This window comes from Nycticebus coucang, chromosome 18 (assembly GCF_027406575.1).
Source record: "Nycticebus coucang isolate mNycCou1 chromosome 18, mNycCou1.pri, whole genome shotgun sequence".
Classification (NCBI taxonomy): Eukaryota; Metazoa; Chordata; class Mammalia; order Primates; family Lorisidae; genus Nycticebus; species Nycticebus coucang.
Window position 1 is genome coordinate 57,784,067 of NC_069797.1, and position 20,678 is coordinate 57,804,744.

The window sequence follows — 20,678 nt, forward strand, 5'->3', positions numbered from 1 at the left end:
GGACTACAGGTCTGCACCACCATTCCCAGCTAATTTTTCTATTTTTAGTAGAGACGGGGTCTCGCTCTTGCTCAGGCAATCCACCCAGCTTGGCCTCCAGAGTGCTAGGATTATAGGCATGATGAGTCATCACACCTGGCCTCTCTGTAATTATTTTTATTTTTTAAATTCTTTTTAAATTTCAGATTAATACAAGAATACAAACCATCAGGTTATATAATTTACCCATGACAGATAAAAATCAGAGTTGTAGTTGTGTCCTACACCCAGGGAGTGTACCATATATCCATGTATTGTATCTACTGGTGGGAAGCTACTGAACCCTCCCCTTGCCTTCTTGAGTTTGAGATTTTCACTGGTGCAGGTCTGTGATTGTTTTTTCTTTGTTTTTGTTTGTGTTTTTTTGAGACAGAGTCTCATTACATCGCCCTGGGTAGAGTGCCGTGGTGTCACAGCTCACAGCAACCTCAGACTCTTTGGCTCAAGTGATTCTCTTGCCTAAGCCTCCCGAGTAGCTGGGACTACAGGCACCCCCCACAATGCCTGGCTGTTTTGTTTGTTTTCAGCAGGCTTGGCCAGGTTTGAACCCACCAGCTCTCGTGCATGTGGCTGGTGCCCTAACCGCTGAGCTATTGGTGCCAAACCTAGGTCTGTGATTCTTAATCATCTAGTTTCAAATTGGTATTGAATACAGGTGATGCTTGTTTTTTCTAATCTGGCGATATTTAGAATATTCTCTAAATCTATCTACGTTGTTACAAAGGACGCAAAATCTCCATCTTATTCAGGGATGAATAGTATTCCATGGTATACATATAGCACAGTTTATGATGTGCTATATGTATACCATTCATATGTTGATGGTCACTTGGGTTGTTTTCACATCTTTGTGATTGTGAATTGAGTGGCTATGAACATTCTAGTGCAAATGTACTGTGGTAAAACGTCTTACCCAAAAAGACCTCTTGGTATATGCCTAGTAGTGGAATTGCAGGGTTAAATGGTAATGCCTCTGTAATTTAAAACCAAGCCTATTCTTACCCACACTTGGATGCGATTTTGCACATGCTGAACCCCACTACCCATACATAAACTATAAGCTAAAACAATCGTTTAAAACAATCTGACAAAATTGCTCCCAAGCTATAGACCTCAGTCCATAGTCCTCAAGGAGACTTCTAACTAAAACTTACTTTTAGGGCGGCGCCTGTGGCTCAAAGGAGTAGGGTGCTGGCCCCAAATGCCAGAGGTGGTGTGTTCAAACCCAGCCCCTGCCAAAAATTGCAAAAATAAATAAATAAATAAAACTTACTTTTTTTTTTGGTCTGGGGCTGGGTTTGAACCTATCACCTTCAGCGTATGGGGACGGCACCCTACTCCTTTGAGCCACAGGCACCACCAATAATACTTTTAATTCTTTGAAAGCGTAAGTTTTTGCTTAATGGCACTCTCTTAGGTTATTTGTAAAGTGTTTTGCAAGCATATCGTAGTCACTACATGTGTTTGTTAAATAAGGGCTCACTCAGTCAATCAACAAAGTAGGTCTGGGAGGCTAGGACTGAGATCTTTTTACAGGTGAGGAGAGGAGATCAGGAGAGGAAGTGACTTGTCCCAGCTGAAGCTCAAAGGTGGGATCTATGTCACTTCAAGTCTTCTGTCTTCCAGCATCCCCAGGTCACCTCCCTCACTCCTCAGGCGCCTGGCCTAGCCCAGGTGGGCACAGTGCCCCACTCCGACAGAAGCCCCTTTGTTCCCTGCCCAGGGTCACACCCTGAGTGTGGAGCAGGGCCGGACAAACGCCCAGTGTCTGGGTCTGTCTCTGCCAGACCCCAGGCCACAGGGGGCTGCTCCAGTCACGTGGATGGGTGGAGCTGAGGGCCACTCATGGTCCTTCCATCCTCCACCCCAACTTCAGCTGGGCTTCCCTGACCCTCCCTTGGCACATTCACCCTGGAGACAAAGATGGAGGGGAGCCCTAAGGAAAACACCCCAGCTTCTGGTGTCCACCATGGGTTAGCTCTGAGTGTCCAAACTCTGGAGGGTTAGGGGTGTGTGCTGTTGCCTTGAATACAAGGAGAGGGGAGCTCAGGGTGCAAGAATGGCAGCGAGGTCACTCTGGGTGACCCTTCCCCAAGCCCTTCCCCCCACCCTGTCGTCTTATTCTGCCTGATCCCGCTCCCAGATTAACTGAGATATAAATACAACTCTCCACCTAAAAATATTTCTGATGGAAGTAACACCAAAGACGCTACAACTGGCTATAACAAAACTCCCTTGTTGACTAAAATGCACAAAAGAATCAAATCTTGACCACAAATCTTTACTTGTTTTAAATCTTCCAAAAGTGGATGAAATTACCTTGTCAGTTACACATTGGCAGAAACTAGTGTCAAGAGCCCACAGCCCCCAAATTGATGAATGCATCAAATCCCGGCAGCGAAATTTGGACCGAATTGATGGTGATTTAAATAGTTTCAGTAAAATGAAAATGGAATGAAAAAATAGCCGGGCGTTGTGGCGCGCGCCTGTAGTCCCAGCTGCTCGGGAGGCTGAGGCAAGAGAATCGCTTAAGCCCAGGAGTTGGAGGTTGCTGTGAGCTGTGTAAGGCCACAGCACTCTACCGAGGGCCATAAAGTGAGACTCTGTCTCTACAAAAAAAAAAAAAAAAAGAAAGAAAATGGAATGAAAAACATAAAAATTTGTTTAACTGCACCAGTGGGGGGAAATTGAAATTTTTGAGTCAGGAATTAAGTTGCGATGCATAGATTTCAAGCTGGAAAACACCTTCTAAAAAAGTCTTTACTGTGGGTATGCTTTGGTTTAAAATGTTTGTGTTCAAAACATCCTTGGTTCAAAATGTCCAGGTCACAATATCCTCTGCCTCCCCTGTTTTCTTCTGACTCCCCTCCTTGCTTACAGACTCCAGCCACACTGGGCTTTTTCTGTTCCTAGAGCACAGTGGGTTCTCCCTCACCTGGGAACCTTTTCAAAGCCTGTTCTCTCTTCCTGGAACACTCTTTTCCTCCTGGCTTCCTCCTCCTTATGGCTGCTGCTTAAGGCCTTCCTCCAATGCCCTCCCTAAGGCAGACTTCCTTCTTTTTTTTTTTTTTTTTTTGCAGTTTTTGGCCGGGGCTGGGTTTGAACCCGCCACCTCCGGCATATGGGGCCGGCGACCTACCCCTTTGAGCCAGGTAGACTTCCTTCTCACCTCACCTTCTCTCTTGTCCCTCCTTGAATTCCCAGGCCAGGCCTAGCAAGTATAACACACAGTAGGTGCTCAATAAAATCAGTGCCACTGGGCTGAGGGCCAGAGGAGTGGGCTGGGGCTAACAGGAACCCCTAGGAGAGAAGTGGGACAGGGCAGTGACATACCCCCTTACTTATGATATGACATTCCAGTGAAGCCCATTTCAGTGGGAAGAACAGAGACAAAACCTGTCCTTCTTCATTTTTGCCCCTTGCTCAGCTTCCCAAGGCATAGGCCCATGTGACAATTGGCCACTGCCCTCCCCTCTGATCTGGGCCTCCCCCCAGGACCTGGCTCCCACATTTGGCGGCCAGCCAGGCTATTTGGGGAAACTTCCTGATCTCCCCCTCTGGTCTCTCCACCCCCATATCTCATCCTGGAGACCTGGAATAGCTGTCCCTAGTCTCCACCTAGAGATGGATCACTGCATTCCCAATTAGCACCCAGATGGCTGAAACCATCTCTAAAAGCTTCTTGTGCCCCTCTCCCCTCAGGAAGCTACTAACTAGGACAGCCAATCTCAGAATGAGGTCACAAGAATGCTACCTGCCCCAACATTTCCTTCCCAGCCAGAGACACAGGGACCAGGAGTCTCCGTTTGTGAAGGGAGAGGAGACCTGGCTGAGGTGACTGCAGCCTGTGTTTGTTTTTGCCCAAGGAGCAGCACCAGCATGGTCCAGGGAGATGCCCTGGCTGTGGAGAGTGAGAGGCCCCAGGTTCGAGTCCACGGTGTGTTGGAAGATTAACTCTGGGCAAGTCACTTTGCCCTCTGAGCTTTTGTCATCCACAAAAAGAACTTTTATCCCTGTGAGTGCTCGTGGATGGGATGAAGCAGTTCTGTATATAGTCAGGTTCTATACAAAGTCAAGGGATAGAAAGACCCTAGAGTCCCAAGGAGGAGGTTGTTCTAGAGGTGGAGTCACACCCACCGGAGAAGTCTTCCTCTGCCAGTGTCTCACTGGATCTCTGTCTCAAGCCTCTGCCAATAGGGGAGAGTAGGCAGGTGGGCAGACTTCTCCCATATTCCAAAAACCACACCCCATGTGCCCCTCTTTGGGAACCCCTAGAAAACCCAAGGGTTCCAGTTCTTAACACCTCTTAGCATTTCCTCTCCTGAATGGGGGACAAGGGAGCGTCACATACCATCCCAGCCTGCCCCTCCAGGCCAGAGCTCTCAATTTGGGGTGGGGGAGGGCATTAGCTGTAGGACCCAACAGAGCCGAGATCAGGAGGTAGAGAAGGCTGGGGATGTAGGAGAGGCACCTGGGGGTCAGAGAAGGCAGGGAGGGCAGTGGGGGCCTGGCCTTGTGCCTGGGCATCTGGGGTGGGGAGGAGAATCTGTGGAGTTGGGCCTGGCCCTACCCAAGGAAACCTGAGTCAAATAAGCAAACAGCCAACACAGTGGCTCCTGTGCGAGAGGCCATGGGAGCACCAGGGAGGGCAAGGAGGCTGTTTAAACGGGCCCACGGCCTGGAGCAGTTGGCAGAAATGTTAGGAACAGGGTGGGGAGCACAGTGGTGGTTTGGAGCCGGAAGCTGGGGCTTTGGGTGGGTGAATTGAACTCGGTTTCTTCGAGGAAAAAGAAAAGTGTCAATTCAGCTCCACTCCGGTCAACACCTCTTCTGAGGGAGACTCTAAGTCCCAACACCCTTTCCTTGGCTCCGGGTCAACTGGGTCAACTAGAAAAACAAGGGGCTCTCTCCCTGGCCACTCTGAACCCCAGTCCTACACTGGGGGCCTTCAACACTGAAGAATAACATTTCAGAGTCTGGAGCCAAAGCCTGAAAGTTCTCAACTGCGGAGCTAGGGGAGATGAGGTGACATCTTTTTCCTTAGGACCTGATATTCTCCTCCCACTTTGTTGACTGGCTGTGGAGGGACAAAGAAGTCATTGAACCCCTCCTAAGTGCCACCTTCTTCTAGGGCTCAGAGACATTTGGCTGTCCTGTTCCCCTGGGAGGCCTCAAGAGAACAAGAAAGAGAAAGAGAGAGTCAGAGAGACACACACTCGGACCCAGGGGCAGGGATAAAGAGAGGTAAAGACAGAAACAAGCACAGGAAGACTCACCCTCTGCGGCGCCTGTGGCTCAGTGAGCAGGGCACCGGCCCCATATGCCAAGGGTGGCGGGTTCAAACCCAGCCCCGGCCAAACTGCAACAAAAAAATAGCCGGGCGTTGTGGCGGGCGCCTGTAGTCCCAGCTGCTCGGGAGGCTGAGGCAAGAGAATCGCCTAAGCCCAGGAGTTGGAGGTTGCTGTGAGCTGTGTGAGGCCACGGCACTCTACCGAGGGCCATAAAGTGAGACTCTGTCTCTACAAAAAAAAAAAAAAAGGAAGACTCACCCTCAGAGACAGCCACACAGTCAGAGAGCTAGAGACAGAGACCAAGAGCGTGAAAGTAAGCCTGTGTGTGAGAGAGAGAAAAAGGAAAAGACAGAGAAAGACAGGTAGAAGGGAGGAGAGACAGAAAGGAAAGGCGCAGGGGAGGTAGAGACAGGGATTGTGCAGGGGTGCAGGGCCAGACACTCCCAGGCTAAGAGGCTCACGGGAACCACACAAGGACAGCAGACTCAGGACCCAGTGGCACTCTCCTAGAGACATGGGGAAGCTGAGGGCGAGCCCCTTGGGGGACAGTCCCAGGAGGGTTTTATCCCCAATGCTGAACCAACCGTGGCTAGCATCTGGGCCCTAGGTGCCCTCAAGTAAACCAGCCCTTGGCCACTGGAGCTGGTATGTCACCCAAGATAAATGAAGAGTCACAAATGAGGATGAGTGGGAATGTGTGAGGGCACAGGGCTCAGGGAGGGTCTGAAAGGCAGCTGCACCCAAGATTATGCTCAAGGCACAGGTGGCTGTATCCAGAGATATTTGCCACTTAGTGCCAGTAACCATACATACATACCTGGGTGATTTGGTGAGTGTGTAGGTGTGTGCACGTGTGAGTGCGTGTGCCTTTGTGTGTCCATCAAGCATCCCACAGTACTATGAGACCAGAGTAGCAGGCTGGCCCTCAAACAGCCCAATCAGAATCAATGAGTGACCAGAGATGGCCACAAAAAAGGCTGTATGCCTCTCTCTTCTGACAGACGGTATGTCCAGATGCCACAGGGCACTTGACTACAGTCGAGACCAGTATGCCATTCATTTTCACCAGAGATGACCCCCACTGCCTAGCCAACTGGCCGTTATGCTCTTCCCTATCCAAACCCCAAACCAAACTCCCAGAAAAACTCACAGTACAGACACAGGGCCCCCCCTCCTGACTGCAGGGGCAGCTTCTCTGAGAAGGGCAGCTGGAGGGCTGTTGGGGTTCAGCTCTGATCTTCCCTGAGTCTAGTAGCTTCCATCCTGCCTGCTGCTGCAGTCCCATTTAGCACCCCCCCTTGCTAATGGGATCCAGTGAGTGCCCACGCCCTCACCACATGCAGGAGATAAGCAACTCCTCCTCCCCATCCCTTCCCTCTTAAGCATCACAGGACGTTTTAGAAAATTGTCCCAGTTTTGGGGTAGAGAATGAGGTCAGGAGGCCCATGGGGGGACCGCTTGTTGATGACAACCAACTCTCTTCATTTCACCTTGAAACTCCTTCTTGGTTCAGGTGAGCATGTCCTAAGCCCAGATTTATAGGGGTGCTGCTATAATAGGGGACAAGGAGAGAAAAGAGGGAATTAACCAAACAGCAGTAGAAATCACAGGCCCAGCCAGGTCCACCTGGAACATTTGCAGAGCCTGGGGCAAGAGGACAAACAATGGCCCACAGACATCTGTGTAGATAGTTAAAAGTTGCAACTCGAGCCAACAAACTGTTAAATATGTCTTGACCTCCTACCTTGACAAATACCTTTATAACATGGAAGACCAGGTTTACATTTAGATTTCTCTGCCTCTTGGGAATTATGCTCCAGAATGACATTGTACAGAAGTGACAACTCCACTCTCACTCTTGCCCCAGCCACTCCCTTCCTGTTGCTAGGTCCTTTTTGCACTGCAAGGGACTCCGTGCCTGCATGAGGACACCAAGCCTTACCTTCTAGATCCATCCACACTTCCTGTACACAGTTGCCCTTTCACTATTCCTCAGGCTTGGGGGTGCACATACCGGTGGCATGATCTGTCCTGAGGAGAACAGACCCAGGGATGGCATGGGCTGGGAGCCAGCTAGTGACCATGTGGTCAGTGACCGCCAGAGTCACAGGTATAGAGAATGGGGTCTTCAAAGGGACTCAGAGTCTCATCCCCTTGGCCCTGCTGACTCCTCATCTCACAGGGAAAGGGCTTGCAGGAGGAGGGCCAGAGTGGAGCCTTTGAAAACACCCAGCTTAGGATACAGGCACTCCCTCCCATGCCCAAGTTTAAGGGTGCTACTGAACCCAGCATCTACAGGCCAGGGACTGAAGCTGTCATTCCATTGGAGGGCAACTTGGACAATCACCAAACAGGACTTTCAGTCATTTGTGCTACTTGTCTTCCTGGAAAAAATTAGTGTGGCTTGAACCCAACTTGTAGGTTTCTGGAGGTGATGACAACAGGGCAATTTTTGGGGGGTTGGGTCCCCAAGCCAGAGCTTATTCCACTGAGGCACAGCCCTGGGTAGATTCTTGCTGCTACTGGTCCCTGTCCTAGTGGAGCTTCCCTCCCCACCATGGAGACAATTAGGAAAAGAGGAGGTGAGGGGCCCTGGGCAGCCCAGACAGGTCCAGAGAGCCAGGGACAAGCAGGGGGCATGGGCTGGTGGTATGAGCAGTGAAGGGCTTCGCTATCTCTGGACAAGCTTTAAAAAAAAAAAAAACCTTCCACTACCCTTCCCCCTATCCCCTCATTTCGGCCACCCCACCCCCCGCCCCCCGCAGATCGGCTTTGCTGTCCTACGCATTAGGGGACAGAACTCTTATATTCCTTGAGCCCTCGCCAGGCACCAGGCACTGTGCTAAGCGCTCTCCATGAGTATTCTCATTTAATCCTTGCAGATACCCTATGAGGTAGGTGCTATTATTATCCCATTTTACAGGTGAGGGAGTAAACTCAAAGAGGTTAAGTAACTTGTCCAAGGTCACACGGTAGGTAGAAGTGATAGAACTTAGGTCTAACTGACCCCAAAGCCTCCAGTCTTTCCATGGTAGCACATTGCCTCCCAGAAACAAGAAGCTGACACAGAAGGGATGAAGGGCACATATGAGAAGAAAAAACTTCCTGATAAAGATGGTTTGTGTGATGGAAGGAGGCAATGAAATGGGGATCTAGATATACAAGGAAGCCCTCCTCCCCCAATTGTCACCTGTGTCTGTCCAAAGGCTTGTGATGATCTTGGGAAGGTTCCTGGGTCTCAGCTGGATTCAGCCAGCAGCATCCTGACCTCCCTCTGTTCTACAATCCAGGCATCCAACTCAGCACAAAGCTCGAAGGCTACCTCTGCCTAAGACCTGTCAGCCTAGGTCCTCCTCTTCCAGGAAGCCTTCCTTGAGGTCCTGGGAGGCAGAACCCCTTTCCTACAGTTCCAATCTCAAACACCAAGTGCGGAAACATACCCCATGTCCACAATAAGGCTCACAACTGTGATCATCTCCTCCCCTTCTCCCAGGACTCTGGGACATGGACACAGAAGAGATATACTCAGTTCCCAGGCTCTCCGGGTTCCTCAGATCCTGGGTGATCCCTTGTTCACCTTCCTCATCCAAGCACAGCTGTACCCAGTTGTAAATAAATGATGTAGGTGCCCAGGGGTTCACCAGAAAACCGAGGCCCCAGCTCAGGCTCTTACCTCATTTGACCACGCACGGAACAGAAGCGGGTGGGTCACCCCATGGGTCCACGCCAGGGGGGAATGACGCTGGACTTGGACGGGGCACCAGAGCACTCTGAGGTTCCTTACTCCGGAGTCACAATCCCCAACCTGCTCTCCTCCAAAAGCTGCATGCTTAATGCCTGACTCTGTCCTTTCCTACCCCTCCGGGCCCGCCTGGCCTCAGGGATAATCAGCCGGGACCTTCTAACTTCCCCTGGGTTTAGTCGCACTCAATAGATGCCCAATGTTGGCGCGCAAAGCAGGGATAGGGATGTCCTTTGGGGTCTCCAAATTTTAAGACGAGGGCATTGGAAAGGAGGAAGGGGCTGCCTAGTTCTCCCGCACTGCCCTCGAAGTCCACAGAGTGGACCAGCCCGCCTAACTGTCTTACCTGCGGGGCGCAGAGACAGAGCCTGCCGCAGCCACCTGCTCTCGCCTGGTTCGGAGCGCGGCGGCAGCAGGATTGCGGCGGAGGGGGCGGGGCCCGGGCGGGGCGGGGCCGAAGGCGGGAGCCGCGGTCCCGCCCCTCCCCGAGTCTCTGCTGGGTGGGGTGGGCTGGCTCGCCCAGTTGGGGAGCATACGGGCAGTCACAGAGGGCCAGGAAGTTAGACACTTGGGGTCCAAGGATATCAGTAAATCACCTCCTTCAGGCAGTCTTGCCCAGATGCCCTGGAGACAGCGACTTCATATAAAGACCCCTCACACGCAGAACAAGCCCCCAACTTCTCCTTGTCTGAGTTCCTCTTTCCATCTGTGCTCAAGTAAGCTCTCTAAGCCTGGCAGGCTGAGTGGGAGATGGGACACCTTCTCTAGGGGCAGGGTTCCCCCTCCATTGGTCAACTGTGTAGGGGGTTAGGCCACTGAAGGGGGAGGGCATTAGGTGCCCAGGAGGACATCTTTATCCTCAGCCCATCTCTCTCCGCGCAACACAGTTCCCTCTCCGCCCCAACGCCCGCTCAGGTCGCTCAGCTGTCACTGTTTAGTCCTGGAATGACAGGCGTCTGGGACTCCGTGAGTCTAGTCACATTCAAGGCCACTGAGCTTAGCACCTCTGAGCTCCTGCCCCACTCCCTCTGCCCCAGTCGCTAATTTTATTGACACGTAAAAGGCATGTTGCTGGCAGGGGGTGGGGGGTAATAACTGAAGGCAAAGTGGGGAGCAGATGGGCAGAAGGGGCCCCAAGAGGGAGGTGGAAATGGAATGGGAGGGAGAAGATGGGGACTCCTGGAGCCACAGCCAAGGACACCTAGAGAGCTACACTCTCTGGGGGGATGGAGGCCAGAGAGATTGGAACTGGAATTTCAGGCCTCAATCAGACAAGAGGCCAACTGAAGACAAAATGCTAAGAGAAGGGGAGATTATTTCCCATCTACCCTGAGGCAGGACCAAGGATGTAGCAGGATGGAAGGAGGTTAGATGGCAGAAAGGACTGGCATCCTTCTCTCCTATCTCTGCCCTAGCCCCCGTCCTTCCTCTTGAAGGTGACTCCTGCCTGCTGGGCCTTTTACTACAGAAATAGCCCTTTCCCTGAAGAATCAACCTAGATCTTGCCTTTCTCTTTCTTTTTTCTTGTTAAAATGAGAACAGAAAATGTAGGCCTTTGTAATTCTCCCCACCCCCATGCCTACCTGAGCCCACCCCTCAAATCCTGGATCTCAGCCTCTCTCCAGTCCTAAGGAGATAACCTGGGGGTTAAGAAAGAATGGAGAGGAGGGCATTGGGGTTGGAGCCTTTTATAGGGTGGCAGGGCAGGAAGCCCTCAAACTTAGACAGTTGATACTCTTTCTAAGGCTATAGGATAGCCATTAAAGAGGAGTATTTAAAACTTTTTTTTTTTTTTTGTAGAGACATAGAGTCTCACTTTATGGCCCTCGGTAGAGTGCCGTGGCATCACACAGCTCACAGCAACCTCCAGCTCCTGGGCTTAAGCGATTCTCTTGCCTCAGCCTCCTGAGCAGCTGGGACTACAGGCGCCCGCCACAGCACCCAGCTATTTTTTTGTTGCAGTTTGGCTGGGGCTGGGTTTGAACCCGCCACCCTCGGCATATGGGGCCGGCGCCCTACTCACTGAGTCACAGGCACCGCCAAGGAGTATTTAAAACTTTTAACAGCCAGTACTCTATGAGGCCGAGGTGGGTGGATCCCCTGAGCTCAGGAGTTCAAGACTAACCTGAGCAAGACTGAGACCCCATCTCTAAAAATAGCTGGGTGTTGTAGTGGACACCTGTAGTCCCAGCCCCTCAGGAAGCTGAGGCAAGAGAATCACTTGAGCCCAAGAGTTTGAGGTTGCTGTGAGCTGTGATGCTACAGCACTCTACTAAGGGTGACAAAGTGAGACTGTCTCAACAAAAGTAATTAAAAACAAAAAACCTGACCAGTAAACTCAGTGCCATGGCTCACACCTGTAATCCTACATTCAAGGCTGCTGAGCTTAGCACCTTTAAGTGCTAAGTGGATTGCTCAGTTCAGAAGTTTGAGACCATCCTGAGCAAAAGTGAGACCCCATCTCCACTAAAAATAGAAAAACTAGCCAGGTATTGTGGCGGGCGCCTATAGTCCCAGTTACTCTGGAGGGAGGCTGAGGCAAGAGAATCGCTTGAGCCCAAGACTTTGAGGTTGCTGTACTCCCTCAGGCCTCCCCCCACTCCATGGTAGGGGGGCGGCGGGAGACAAAAACTCTGTCTCAGAAAAAAAACAAGACTTTTAACATAGAATTACCACAAAGCACATCAGTGCATGGGGAGGGGTGAAAGGTGGAGAAACGTGGATTACAACAGGGAATGAGGAAACTTTGGAGGGTAATGGCCACGTTCATTCTCTCGATTGTGGAGGAGCATATACTTGTTAAAACTTATTGAATTGCACACTATAAATATGTGCAGTTGATTTGAAACCCCAACAAAATTTGAAAAGTACCACACATTTTCTACCCCATTCTTCCCTTTATTAATCTATGAGAAGCCTTGACAAATGTGTGCCCTTGGTAGAGAAGGGATGTTGTGATTCCTGGTACAAAGTGGCAATTCTCTTGCTTTGGCCTCCTCCCACTCCATTCAGTGTAAATGAAAGTGTCTGAGTAGCTCTGGGGGCTGAGTCATGGCCCTCCTCACTTTGGGAGCCTAAGTCAGCCTGGACACCTGGTGGTTCCAATATATCTGCTCAGCTCAGTGCCCAGAGCTGGTATCTCAGGAAGAAGGGGGCCAGGCACAGGCTTTGTCTAGGGAAGGTGTTGACTGTGGCAGACTCCCCTGCCCCCTGCAGCCTGAGCGGGGCACTGCAGCTCCTAGGTGGTTAGTGCAGAGAGAGGTCTGACAGGTTCTGGGCACAGTACTGCAGGAAGTTGAAGTCAGGAACTGGGAAGGGCACACGGGACCACTTTTTGGCCTGTATCCGCCCATTAGGGGTGTGCAGCAGCATGCTCCGGACTCTGAGCACTGGTAGCTTCTCTGTCTTGTAGATCATCTGTAGACCCCAGTCCTGGGGGTGGGGACAGAGAGGGCAGGGTGTAGGTCTCTACCCTCAGATTGGGCTTCTCTCTTCAAACTGGAATTCTGTGAATACAGGGCCTGCATCTCTCACCCGAGACAGAGGGTTAGTGTCTCCATCACACCATGGGCCCCCTTAGGAACAGTACTGTCTCAGAGGGCTCCTGGGGAAGCGTTGTCTCCCCATCCCAGTGAAGGCTCCCTGAGGGCCTCTGAAGACTGGGGCTGAAAGCTCTGGGGCCTCACCTGTGGCCCAAGTACTTGCCTCCCCACAGTTCCTGCAGTGAATGGCACCCCCAGGCTTCCAGTCCTTGAAGACTCTGTCGATGACCACAGGCTCCTGGGAGACGGTATAGTAGATCCTGGAGAGGAATGGGGATGGCCCCAGCCCTCATCAACCACCTCCCCAGCCCCAGATCCCATGCCCTCTCGCTGGCTGAGGACTCGGGCCTTCCCAGGGCAAGGAAGTCCAGTCTTCAGTAAGTTCTGCTTCTGCTGCCTCCATCGCACCCTCTCTTCTGTCCAAGTTCAGGCCTGAGCAGCACCTACAGGATGATCTTCAAGCTCCTCCTGATGGATTGCCCTGTCTCCAGCCTTACTCTCCAAATAGTTCTTCCACTAACTGCTAAGAGTGATCTAAAAATCTGCCCTGACATTCCTATGCTCAAAATCCATCCAAAATTCCTAATGAGGTGCCTTTAAGATAAAGGCTAAACTTTGAGGTCTGACCTTCAAGATCTAGCCTGTCTCCTTATGGATCTCGTTATTCAGTCCCTTCCACTCTGGTCACTTAGAGTTACCCTGTCTCCTGCTTCCCTTTTTCCTGCCTGCAGTCATCTTCTACTCACCTTCTCCCATTCAAACCTGGCCCTTCATTGAGACCTATCTGAGATGCTGTCTCCTCAAATGAGAGTACCAATGTGGAGGTCCTTGGGACAGTGTCCTGGCACAGCACACAAGTGGATGCCTAATACATACTGACTTAATGAATTGAGGATGGGGACGGTTACTGTCTAGGAGACAGAGGATGGGGTATGGCTCAGGGACAGCCAGCTTCTCTTGATATCCTCAGAGCAGGTAGGGCCAGGGGGCCAGCGCATGGCCTCTCAGAATTTGAAAACTGAATTCCAGTTCTCATTCAACCACATAAGGCTGTGTGAACTTGGGCAAACCTCTTTGAGCCTCTGTTTCCTCACCTATAAAGTGCGAATCACTATAAAACCTGTCTAACCAGAAATATTGTGAAAATGCAAAATCATTATTTGTGAAAATGCTTCTTTGCCTCCCAATGTCTCAAAGCACTGTGTGTAACAGATTCTTGGTCTCCATCCCACGCCTCTTCCCCCAATCCTGACAGCCCCTTCCACAAGTCTCACGAGAAGTTGGGGTTCACATTGACGTGGTGGGCGCCCTCCACCTTCCGCAGGTCACTCCCGTAGCCCACAGCCACCATGCAGTTGATGCAGAGTAGCTGCACGTGCTCTGCTGGGAATTGCTGCCTCCGAGCCTCCCGCTGGGCCGCCTGGGCTGCCCGCTTGGTAAGGGCTGCCCGCTGCAGCTCCTGGATCTGGGGTGGGAGAGGACACCTGGATATGGCTGGGACCTAAGAGAATGCTCCCAAGAGGCAAAGGGCTCCCAAAGCCTCAGATTATTTGTCTCCAGAAGGGACTTCCCTTAGCCCTCCATGGAGCTTTCAGAAGCAGCTCTGTGGAAAAGAATATTATGGAGACAGAGACAACAGTAGAAGGGGGCAAATCCTTGCTGAATCCTTGTCCCATTTTGGAGGATTTCAGGCAAAGCTCCTTCTTTGAACCCGTCACAGGACATCATTAATAATTATGCTAGGACAACAGGGAAACCACCTAGCCAAGGCTGGCTAATCGTGATCCTTCCTCAGGGCCACTACAGTAGATGTCCTGGTTCTGAACTTATGTGGTATGTGTCTTTGTTTCTGCTCTGCCTGGTTCCAGAAAGGCTATAAGGCAGTTCTCAAGATACACAAAGTATCTAATAGCAAGGATAAATTCAAAGCCATAGGCAAGTCCTGTTCCCAAGGCTTTTTGGAGACTAGCCATTGCCTTCCCTGGCAGTCCCACCCCTGGCCTCTGGCCTCCTTCTATTTACACCTTCCTCAGATGGCCCAAGTTAGCCCTGAGAGGTAGAGGGCCTAGGAGAATGCCTGTGTTAGAGACCTGCTAGCAGAGCTCCCTCAGGCCCCTTCCTTCCCTGCAGTGTGCGCCAGCACCAGACCTTGGCCTGGTATTCGGCCTGGTCCATCTTCTGCACAGCAGCCACTGCCTGCTCCATCAGGGTCTCCAGTTCCTCGTTGGTCAGCTCCCGCCGTAGCTCCCGGCTGCCTTCAGCTGCTACAAATGAGTACACACTCTGACCGGCCCGGGCACGGCCCCTTGCCTAGGGAGGGTGAAAAGGAGGGGTCTGAGTGGGGCTGGGGTCCCACACAGGATTCTACAAGGGCCATTTTAGGGAGGGGGGTGTTTGGGCACCTGGACCATGGAAATCTCATTGGTCAGGAGCCCATAGCGCACCACAACATTGCACTGGGGGATGTCCAGCCCTTCCTCTGCCACACTCGTGGCCACTAGAAGGTTCAGGATGCCAGCCCGGAACTTCTGGATTACTTCTTGCTGGTTTCTCTAAGGGAGAGGCAGGGAGTAGAAAGAGGCTGGTGTATGAGGTGGCTTCAGGCCTACTCACCTGCCAGAACAGCCTCTCTTGGTTCCGTTCTTACTCACAACCTTGGCCTATATCTCCCTAGGGACCTTGAATCCCATCTCTATCCCCAAGTACCCCCCAGGTCTTGACCTTCTTCCCAGGTAACCATCCCCTATCTCGCCTAAGGTCTCTTAAGGGAAGCTGCCTCTCTACTATCAGGACAATTCCAAGGTCCCATTCTTTTCCCACAAGGCCCTCCAGATTCCTAATCCCCTGCCCAGAGGAACTATATCACCAGTCTTTCCCTAAAGACTCCCAAGCATTTGCCCTTCTGACTTCCAGGGCCCTCCAGACTGGGGGAACCTTCAGTACTGGAGATCTCAGCGTCCAACCCTCCCTCCCAGCTCTCTACCCCTCTGCCTGAGGATATTCAACCTTCTCTCTCCCCCAGGGTCTCCCAGCCTACATCTCTCTATACAAAAAAACCCTGTCCTCCTCCTTTCCTAGGGAGACATAGTGCCAGTATCTTTCCCCAAAGCCCACACCTGGGTCATATGGGTTCTCTGGCTGCTGTTCCCAGCCCCAATCAGCAGCTGGGCCCTGATGTCCACCATCTGCAGACCTGGCTGCTGCTGGAGCCAGAGCAGGAGGGAGTGAGCACTCTGGCGGGTGCGGGTGAAGATGATACCCTGGGGACTGTCAGGTTTCCCAAACTGCTCCTTCAGGATCCTTTCCAGCACCTTCAGTTTCGGATTCTCTGGGCCATGAGTTGCTAAGTGGGCCAGTTCGTTCTTGTTATCTGCCCCCAAACCCCAAAACAGAGGCACAGGATTCAGGTCTGGGCAGGAGATGTTCACAGGAATGGGACTGCAGGAGTACAGAGGGGCTACTGGAAGGATACCTGCTCCTGCTTGGTTCCCCAGAGCAGGTACCAAGAGCATATTTAAGGACACCCTACTGCCACACCCACTCTGGAGGCGGGCTTTACACCAGGGGCACATGGTACAGAATTTTGCTCACAGACCTCAGACCAGCATCCCGCTTTAACTCAGCCACAAAGGTGACCGCAAAGTTCATGCTGACCTCTGCTACCCAGAGGCTACACCTCAGGTCTGTTGAGCCTCAGCCAATGCTGAGGCCTTCAGCCTTAAATTCACTCTCTGACCTTCAGCCTCACTTTTCCAGTCTAAAGGAACCACACACTTGAGGCTTTCAGGGGCCATTCCAATACATGTTCTTCTTCTTTTTTTTTTTTTTTTAAATAGAGACAGGGTCTTACTTTATCGCCATGGCATCACAGCTCACAGCAACCTCCAACTCCTGGGCTTAGGCGATTCTCAGCCTCCTGAGTAGCTGGGACTACAGGCACCCTCCACAGAGCAGGGCTATTTTTTTTTTTTTTTTTGCAGATTGGCGGGGGCTGGGTTTGAAACCCCCACCCTTGGTGTATAGGGCCGCCCTACCCACTGAACCACAGGTGCTGCCCCCAATACATGTTCTTTTAAAAAATCTTTGTCAATGACGTCAACTAGTTTTTACAATTATGCAAACTTTCACAAATGAAGAAATTGTCACAGGCTCCCAGTACCCTCACTGGCACCTTGCCATGCTGCGTGGGCACCTGAACCTTGGCTGGACTCTGACTGCTGGTCCAGTTCCCATCACCCTGCCCGGGTACCCGCCCTCACCATTGAACAGTGCCAGCAGCCAGCGTTCGGCATACAAGACTTGGGTTTTAGTGGTACGTTCCCTGTCGTAGAAATCCTGTAGCGTGGCCAGGGAGTCCACGGCGCGGACCGTGTCATGTATGAGCAGCGCGTCATTGTAGCGCCGCAGGTGAAGCGCGTACACTCGCCGCTCCTGGAGCCCGTCCTCTGCGGCTACGTGCAAGGAAGCCGGGTTGGGGAGGCCCACTGCCTCTGCACTGTCCCACACTGCTCTGAAAGCCCTGCCTCACCCAGCCCAGCCCCAGCAACTTTACCTCGGAGGACCCCTCTTACCATCCCGGCTCAAGTCCACCACCTGTTGCTCGTAGGTCTGCATCCCAAAGTCCCGGCTCAGGTGAGGCATCCCCAAGCGGTCATGGACTTGGTCCATGAGCTTTTTTAGCAAGTCCCCAAATGGATCCTGGATGAGAGGAGTGAAGGTTTAAGGGAGTTCTCACTCACTAGAGGAGGGGCATCCAGTGGAGTGCTGACCCCTACTTGCCCCGCACGGCAACTGCTGTTGCCCATCTGTCCAGAAGCTGGCTGGCTGTAGGCAGGAGACAGGTTCCAGCACCCACCTCCTGTCCTCTCACCTACTCTATGCCCCAGTCCTCTGGTCTGGACACAGTGATGCCTAGTTCTTGTCCAGCCCTGTCATAGCAGATTCCAGGCAGTGTCTCCATTAAGGAGAGGGTTTGGTACAGACTCAGTTCAAAGTGTCAGGCTTTATAGTTTGCAGAGCACTTCACAGCATGTCAAAGGCTTTGACAGATACTCTGAGTAAATCCATACAGCAGGATGTGGCCCTGGGCTGTATATACCCCATTTCACAGAAAGGACAAATGGAGGCTCAGAGACATAACCAAGTGCCCTGAAGTCACAAAGCCAGGGAGGGTGGAGTCAGGGCCCATGCCTAGGTTCACACCAGACCCCACTCCTGTCCCCCGGCCCTCCCCTCACACACCTGGCTGCGCCTGTGGCAGAGGTCATACTGTTTGCAAGGCTGTTGGTTGTACTCATGTAGCAGGGAGCAGGGGCTCTGAGGTGACATGATGCGCCACGTGTCCAAGTTGGCACACAGCTGGGGGCAACAGAGAGGCTTCACTGAAAAGGGAGGTCTGAGGGACAACAGGCAGACCTTTGGGTTAGGATAGATCCCAGCTAAGAACAGAAGAGCCTGAGGCAGGGCCATCAGGGGTGCAGATTCATTTACTCAGCAAATGTTTATTGCTGCCGGCTCTGTGCCAGTACTGTTTCAGGCACGGGAATTCAGAGAAATCTGGGTTGGCCGGGCGTGGTGGCTCACCCCTCTAATTCTAACACTCTGGGAGGCCAAGGCAGATGGATTGCCTGAGCTCATGAGTTTGAGACCAGCCTGAGCCACAGCAAGACCTCGTTTTTTTGTTTGTTTTTGTTTTTAGAGACAGAGCCTCATTTTGTTGCCCTCGATAGAGTGCTGTGGCATCACAGCTCACAGCAACCTCCAGCTCTTGGACTTAGGCAATTCTCTTGCCTCAGCCTCCTGAGTAGCTGGGACTACAGGCGCCCGCCACAACGCCTGGCTATTTTTTTGTTGCAGTTTGGCCAGGGCCGGGTTTGAACCCGCCACCCTCAGTATATGGGGACAGCACCCTACTCACTAAGCCAAAGGCACCACCCACAAGACCTCATTTCTAAAAATAGCCGGGCATTGTGGCAGATGCCTGTAGTAGTCCCAGCTACTTGGGAGGTTGAGGCAAGAGAATCGCTTGAGCCCAAGAGTTTGAGGTTCCTGTGAGCTGTGATGCCACAGCACTCTACCCAGGGCGACAAAGTGAGACTGTTTAAAAAAAAAAAAAAAGAAAAAAAAGAAATGTGGGTTGGAGAGACAGATAATAAACCAGGAAAGAGTAACAGAATGAGACAGTTTCAGGTGGTGTTAACAAGCTCTGCAGGAATAACCAGATGATACAGAAGAGAGCAGAGTGGATGATCAGGGCTGCTCTGCAGAGGTGGCATTTAAGCTGTTCACCTTAACAGCTTGAATGACAAGAGGGAGGCAGGTAAAGTTCAAGAGGAAGGGCAAAGGGAATGGTAAGTGCAAAGGTCCTGAGATGCAAACCAGCCTTACATTTTGAAGAGACAGTAAGGCCAGTGAAATCAAGAGGGGAAGGTTGGGGGGAAATGAGGTCAGAGAAGCAAGAGGGGTTAAGTCACTTGGAATTTTGTAAACCAGGGTAGAGAGCTGGGTGCTTATTCCATATGCCAGAAGAAGCCACTGGAGGTTGGACCCCACCAGGGAAAGGCTGGGTAGGGCTGGTGGGAAGGGGTAGAGTCAAGGCAGGCAGGGAGGTGGTCCCGGATGGCCTGGTGGTGGGAGGGCCACAGGGGCCAAACTGACCTGCAGGATGTGGTTCTTGGCCCCATCGAGCTTTGAGGCACCACCTGTGCCTGGGGAGGCTGTGAGACCCAGCACTTGAGGTAGGGATGGTGCCCTCTGGAGTTTGTGCTCTAGGTACCGGTTCAGGATGACATTATAGACAGTGTCCTTATGAGTGTGGTGACACTCATCTACCACGAGCAGGGAGAAAGCTGGGGGCACAGGAGTTAGGCTGTGACTGATGTTTGCAAAGCCCCCTTCCTGTAACTTTGCTTGTCATAGTCCCTGCAACTCTTCCAAGAATCCCTTCTTCCCTCCACAAGTTGCAGCTGGGCCAGAATGGTTTACCTCCATTTTACAGATTAGTAGACTGAGACTCAGCTAGGGGAAGGGACTTGCCCAAAAAACTGCACTATAGCCTGGTGTTTCTACTAGCATGTGTGCTGGGTGTGGTATGGTGAGTAGAACCTCTCACTCCCACAAAACACCTTTGCTAAAAGAAGTGCCCCAGGTGCCCATCCTTTTTCCCCTGCCCAAGGCCCTCACCCGTGAGCTCCACGTGCTCCTCCTCCTCAGGGCTGGTCATTGCCATCTGCAGCAGCTCAGCTGTGCAGATGAGCAGGTCATGGCTCCGGGCCAGGTGGCCAAAGCCAGCACGTGACCCCATATCTCCACTGAGGGTTACCATCGTCCAGCGTCCGTCCAACATGCGGCTGAACTCTTCGCCATGCTGGGTCACCAGGTGCACCTGGGGGTGGAGAATGAGATGGGGAGAGAATACTGGCTCCAGGGCTGGGGGAGGGGTGGAGTGGGGAACGGGAGCGGTAAGGTAACCCTCAAGACATAGCTGGGTCTTGAGGTGGGGTGAAAGGACAGGTGAGCTGAGGGATGAGCACAACAGCTCTGGAGTTCTGGAGAGGCACCTGAGACTTGCTGAGTAGAGGGCTGACAACTCACCCTGTTTACCAACACAACCACCTTAGCTCTGTCCACAGTCTCTAGATGCCTCTTGGCCACGTAAGCAGCTGCCCGGGTCTTTCCAGCACCCGTGGGCAGCCATATGATGATATTCTTGCCCTCCAGGGCAGGCATGATTACCTCCCACTGGTAGGGTCGCAGCTCCATCCTGGAAATAGCAGGGGACTTGCACCCACTCCCTGCCCCAACCTCCTGGCCAGACCGGTCTGGTGTAAAGAAGTCTACTTACGACTCCACCCCTCTTAAGGGCGGGCCGGGAACCCTTCAGACCCAACAGGTACCTGCTCTGGCCAAGACAAAGGAGAAACACCGGCTACTGCCTGACACCTGACCCCTACCCCAGCTGGGTCTCACCTTTACCACTGGTGGGACTTGAGCCCCGCTTGGCATAGCCCTCTAGGGGGAAGCTGCTGAGTGCAGCTCAGACAGTAGGAAAAAGAAACTGAAACC

General features: G+C 52.2%; 2 protein-coding genes across 4 annotated transcripts in view; both read right to left on the reverse strand.

Moving 5' to 3' along the window:
• LOC128569531 (uncharacterized protein C17orf113) overlaps window positions 1–9,488 on the reverse strand; it is a 63,127-nt gene extending 53,639 nt beyond the window's left edge. Inside the window, exon 1 of the mRNA XM_053567644.1 lies at window positions 9,419–9,488. The gene's annotated coding sequence lies outside the window, so the exon portion shown is untranslated. The remainder of the gene's footprint in view (window positions 1–9,418) is intronic.
• A 2,447-nt stretch (window positions 9,489–11,935) lies between these two features.
• On the reverse strand, window positions 11,936–20,642 carry DHX58 (DExH-box helicase 58). Of its 3 annotated transcripts, none has more exons than XM_053567639.1 (12): window positions 20,208–20,642; window positions 19,797–19,998; window positions 19,272–19,462; window positions 17,856–17,972; window positions 17,186–17,312; window positions 16,874–17,065; window positions 15,731–15,984; window positions 15,059–15,166; window positions 14,763–14,924; window positions 13,889–14,079; window positions 12,778–12,874; window positions 11,936–12,504 (listed from the first exon to the last, which is right to left on the reverse strand). In XM_053567639.1, the coding sequence occupies exons 1-12, from the start codon at window positions 20,373–20,375 to the stop codon at window positions 12,319–12,321; spliced, it is 1,995 nt and encodes a 664-aa protein (XP_053423614.1). In that variant the 5' UTR covers window positions 20,376–20,642; the 3' UTR covers window positions 11,936–12,318. The 3 variants fall into 3 exon arrangements, with proteins under 3 accessions (XP_053423614.1, XP_053423613.1, XP_053423615.1); XM_053567638.1 differs by having other exon boundaries at window positions 15,017–15,166; XM_053567640.1 differs by having other exon boundaries at window positions 12,334–12,578; window positions 15,017–15,166.
• Window positions 20,643–20,678: the final 36 nt, after the last annotated feature.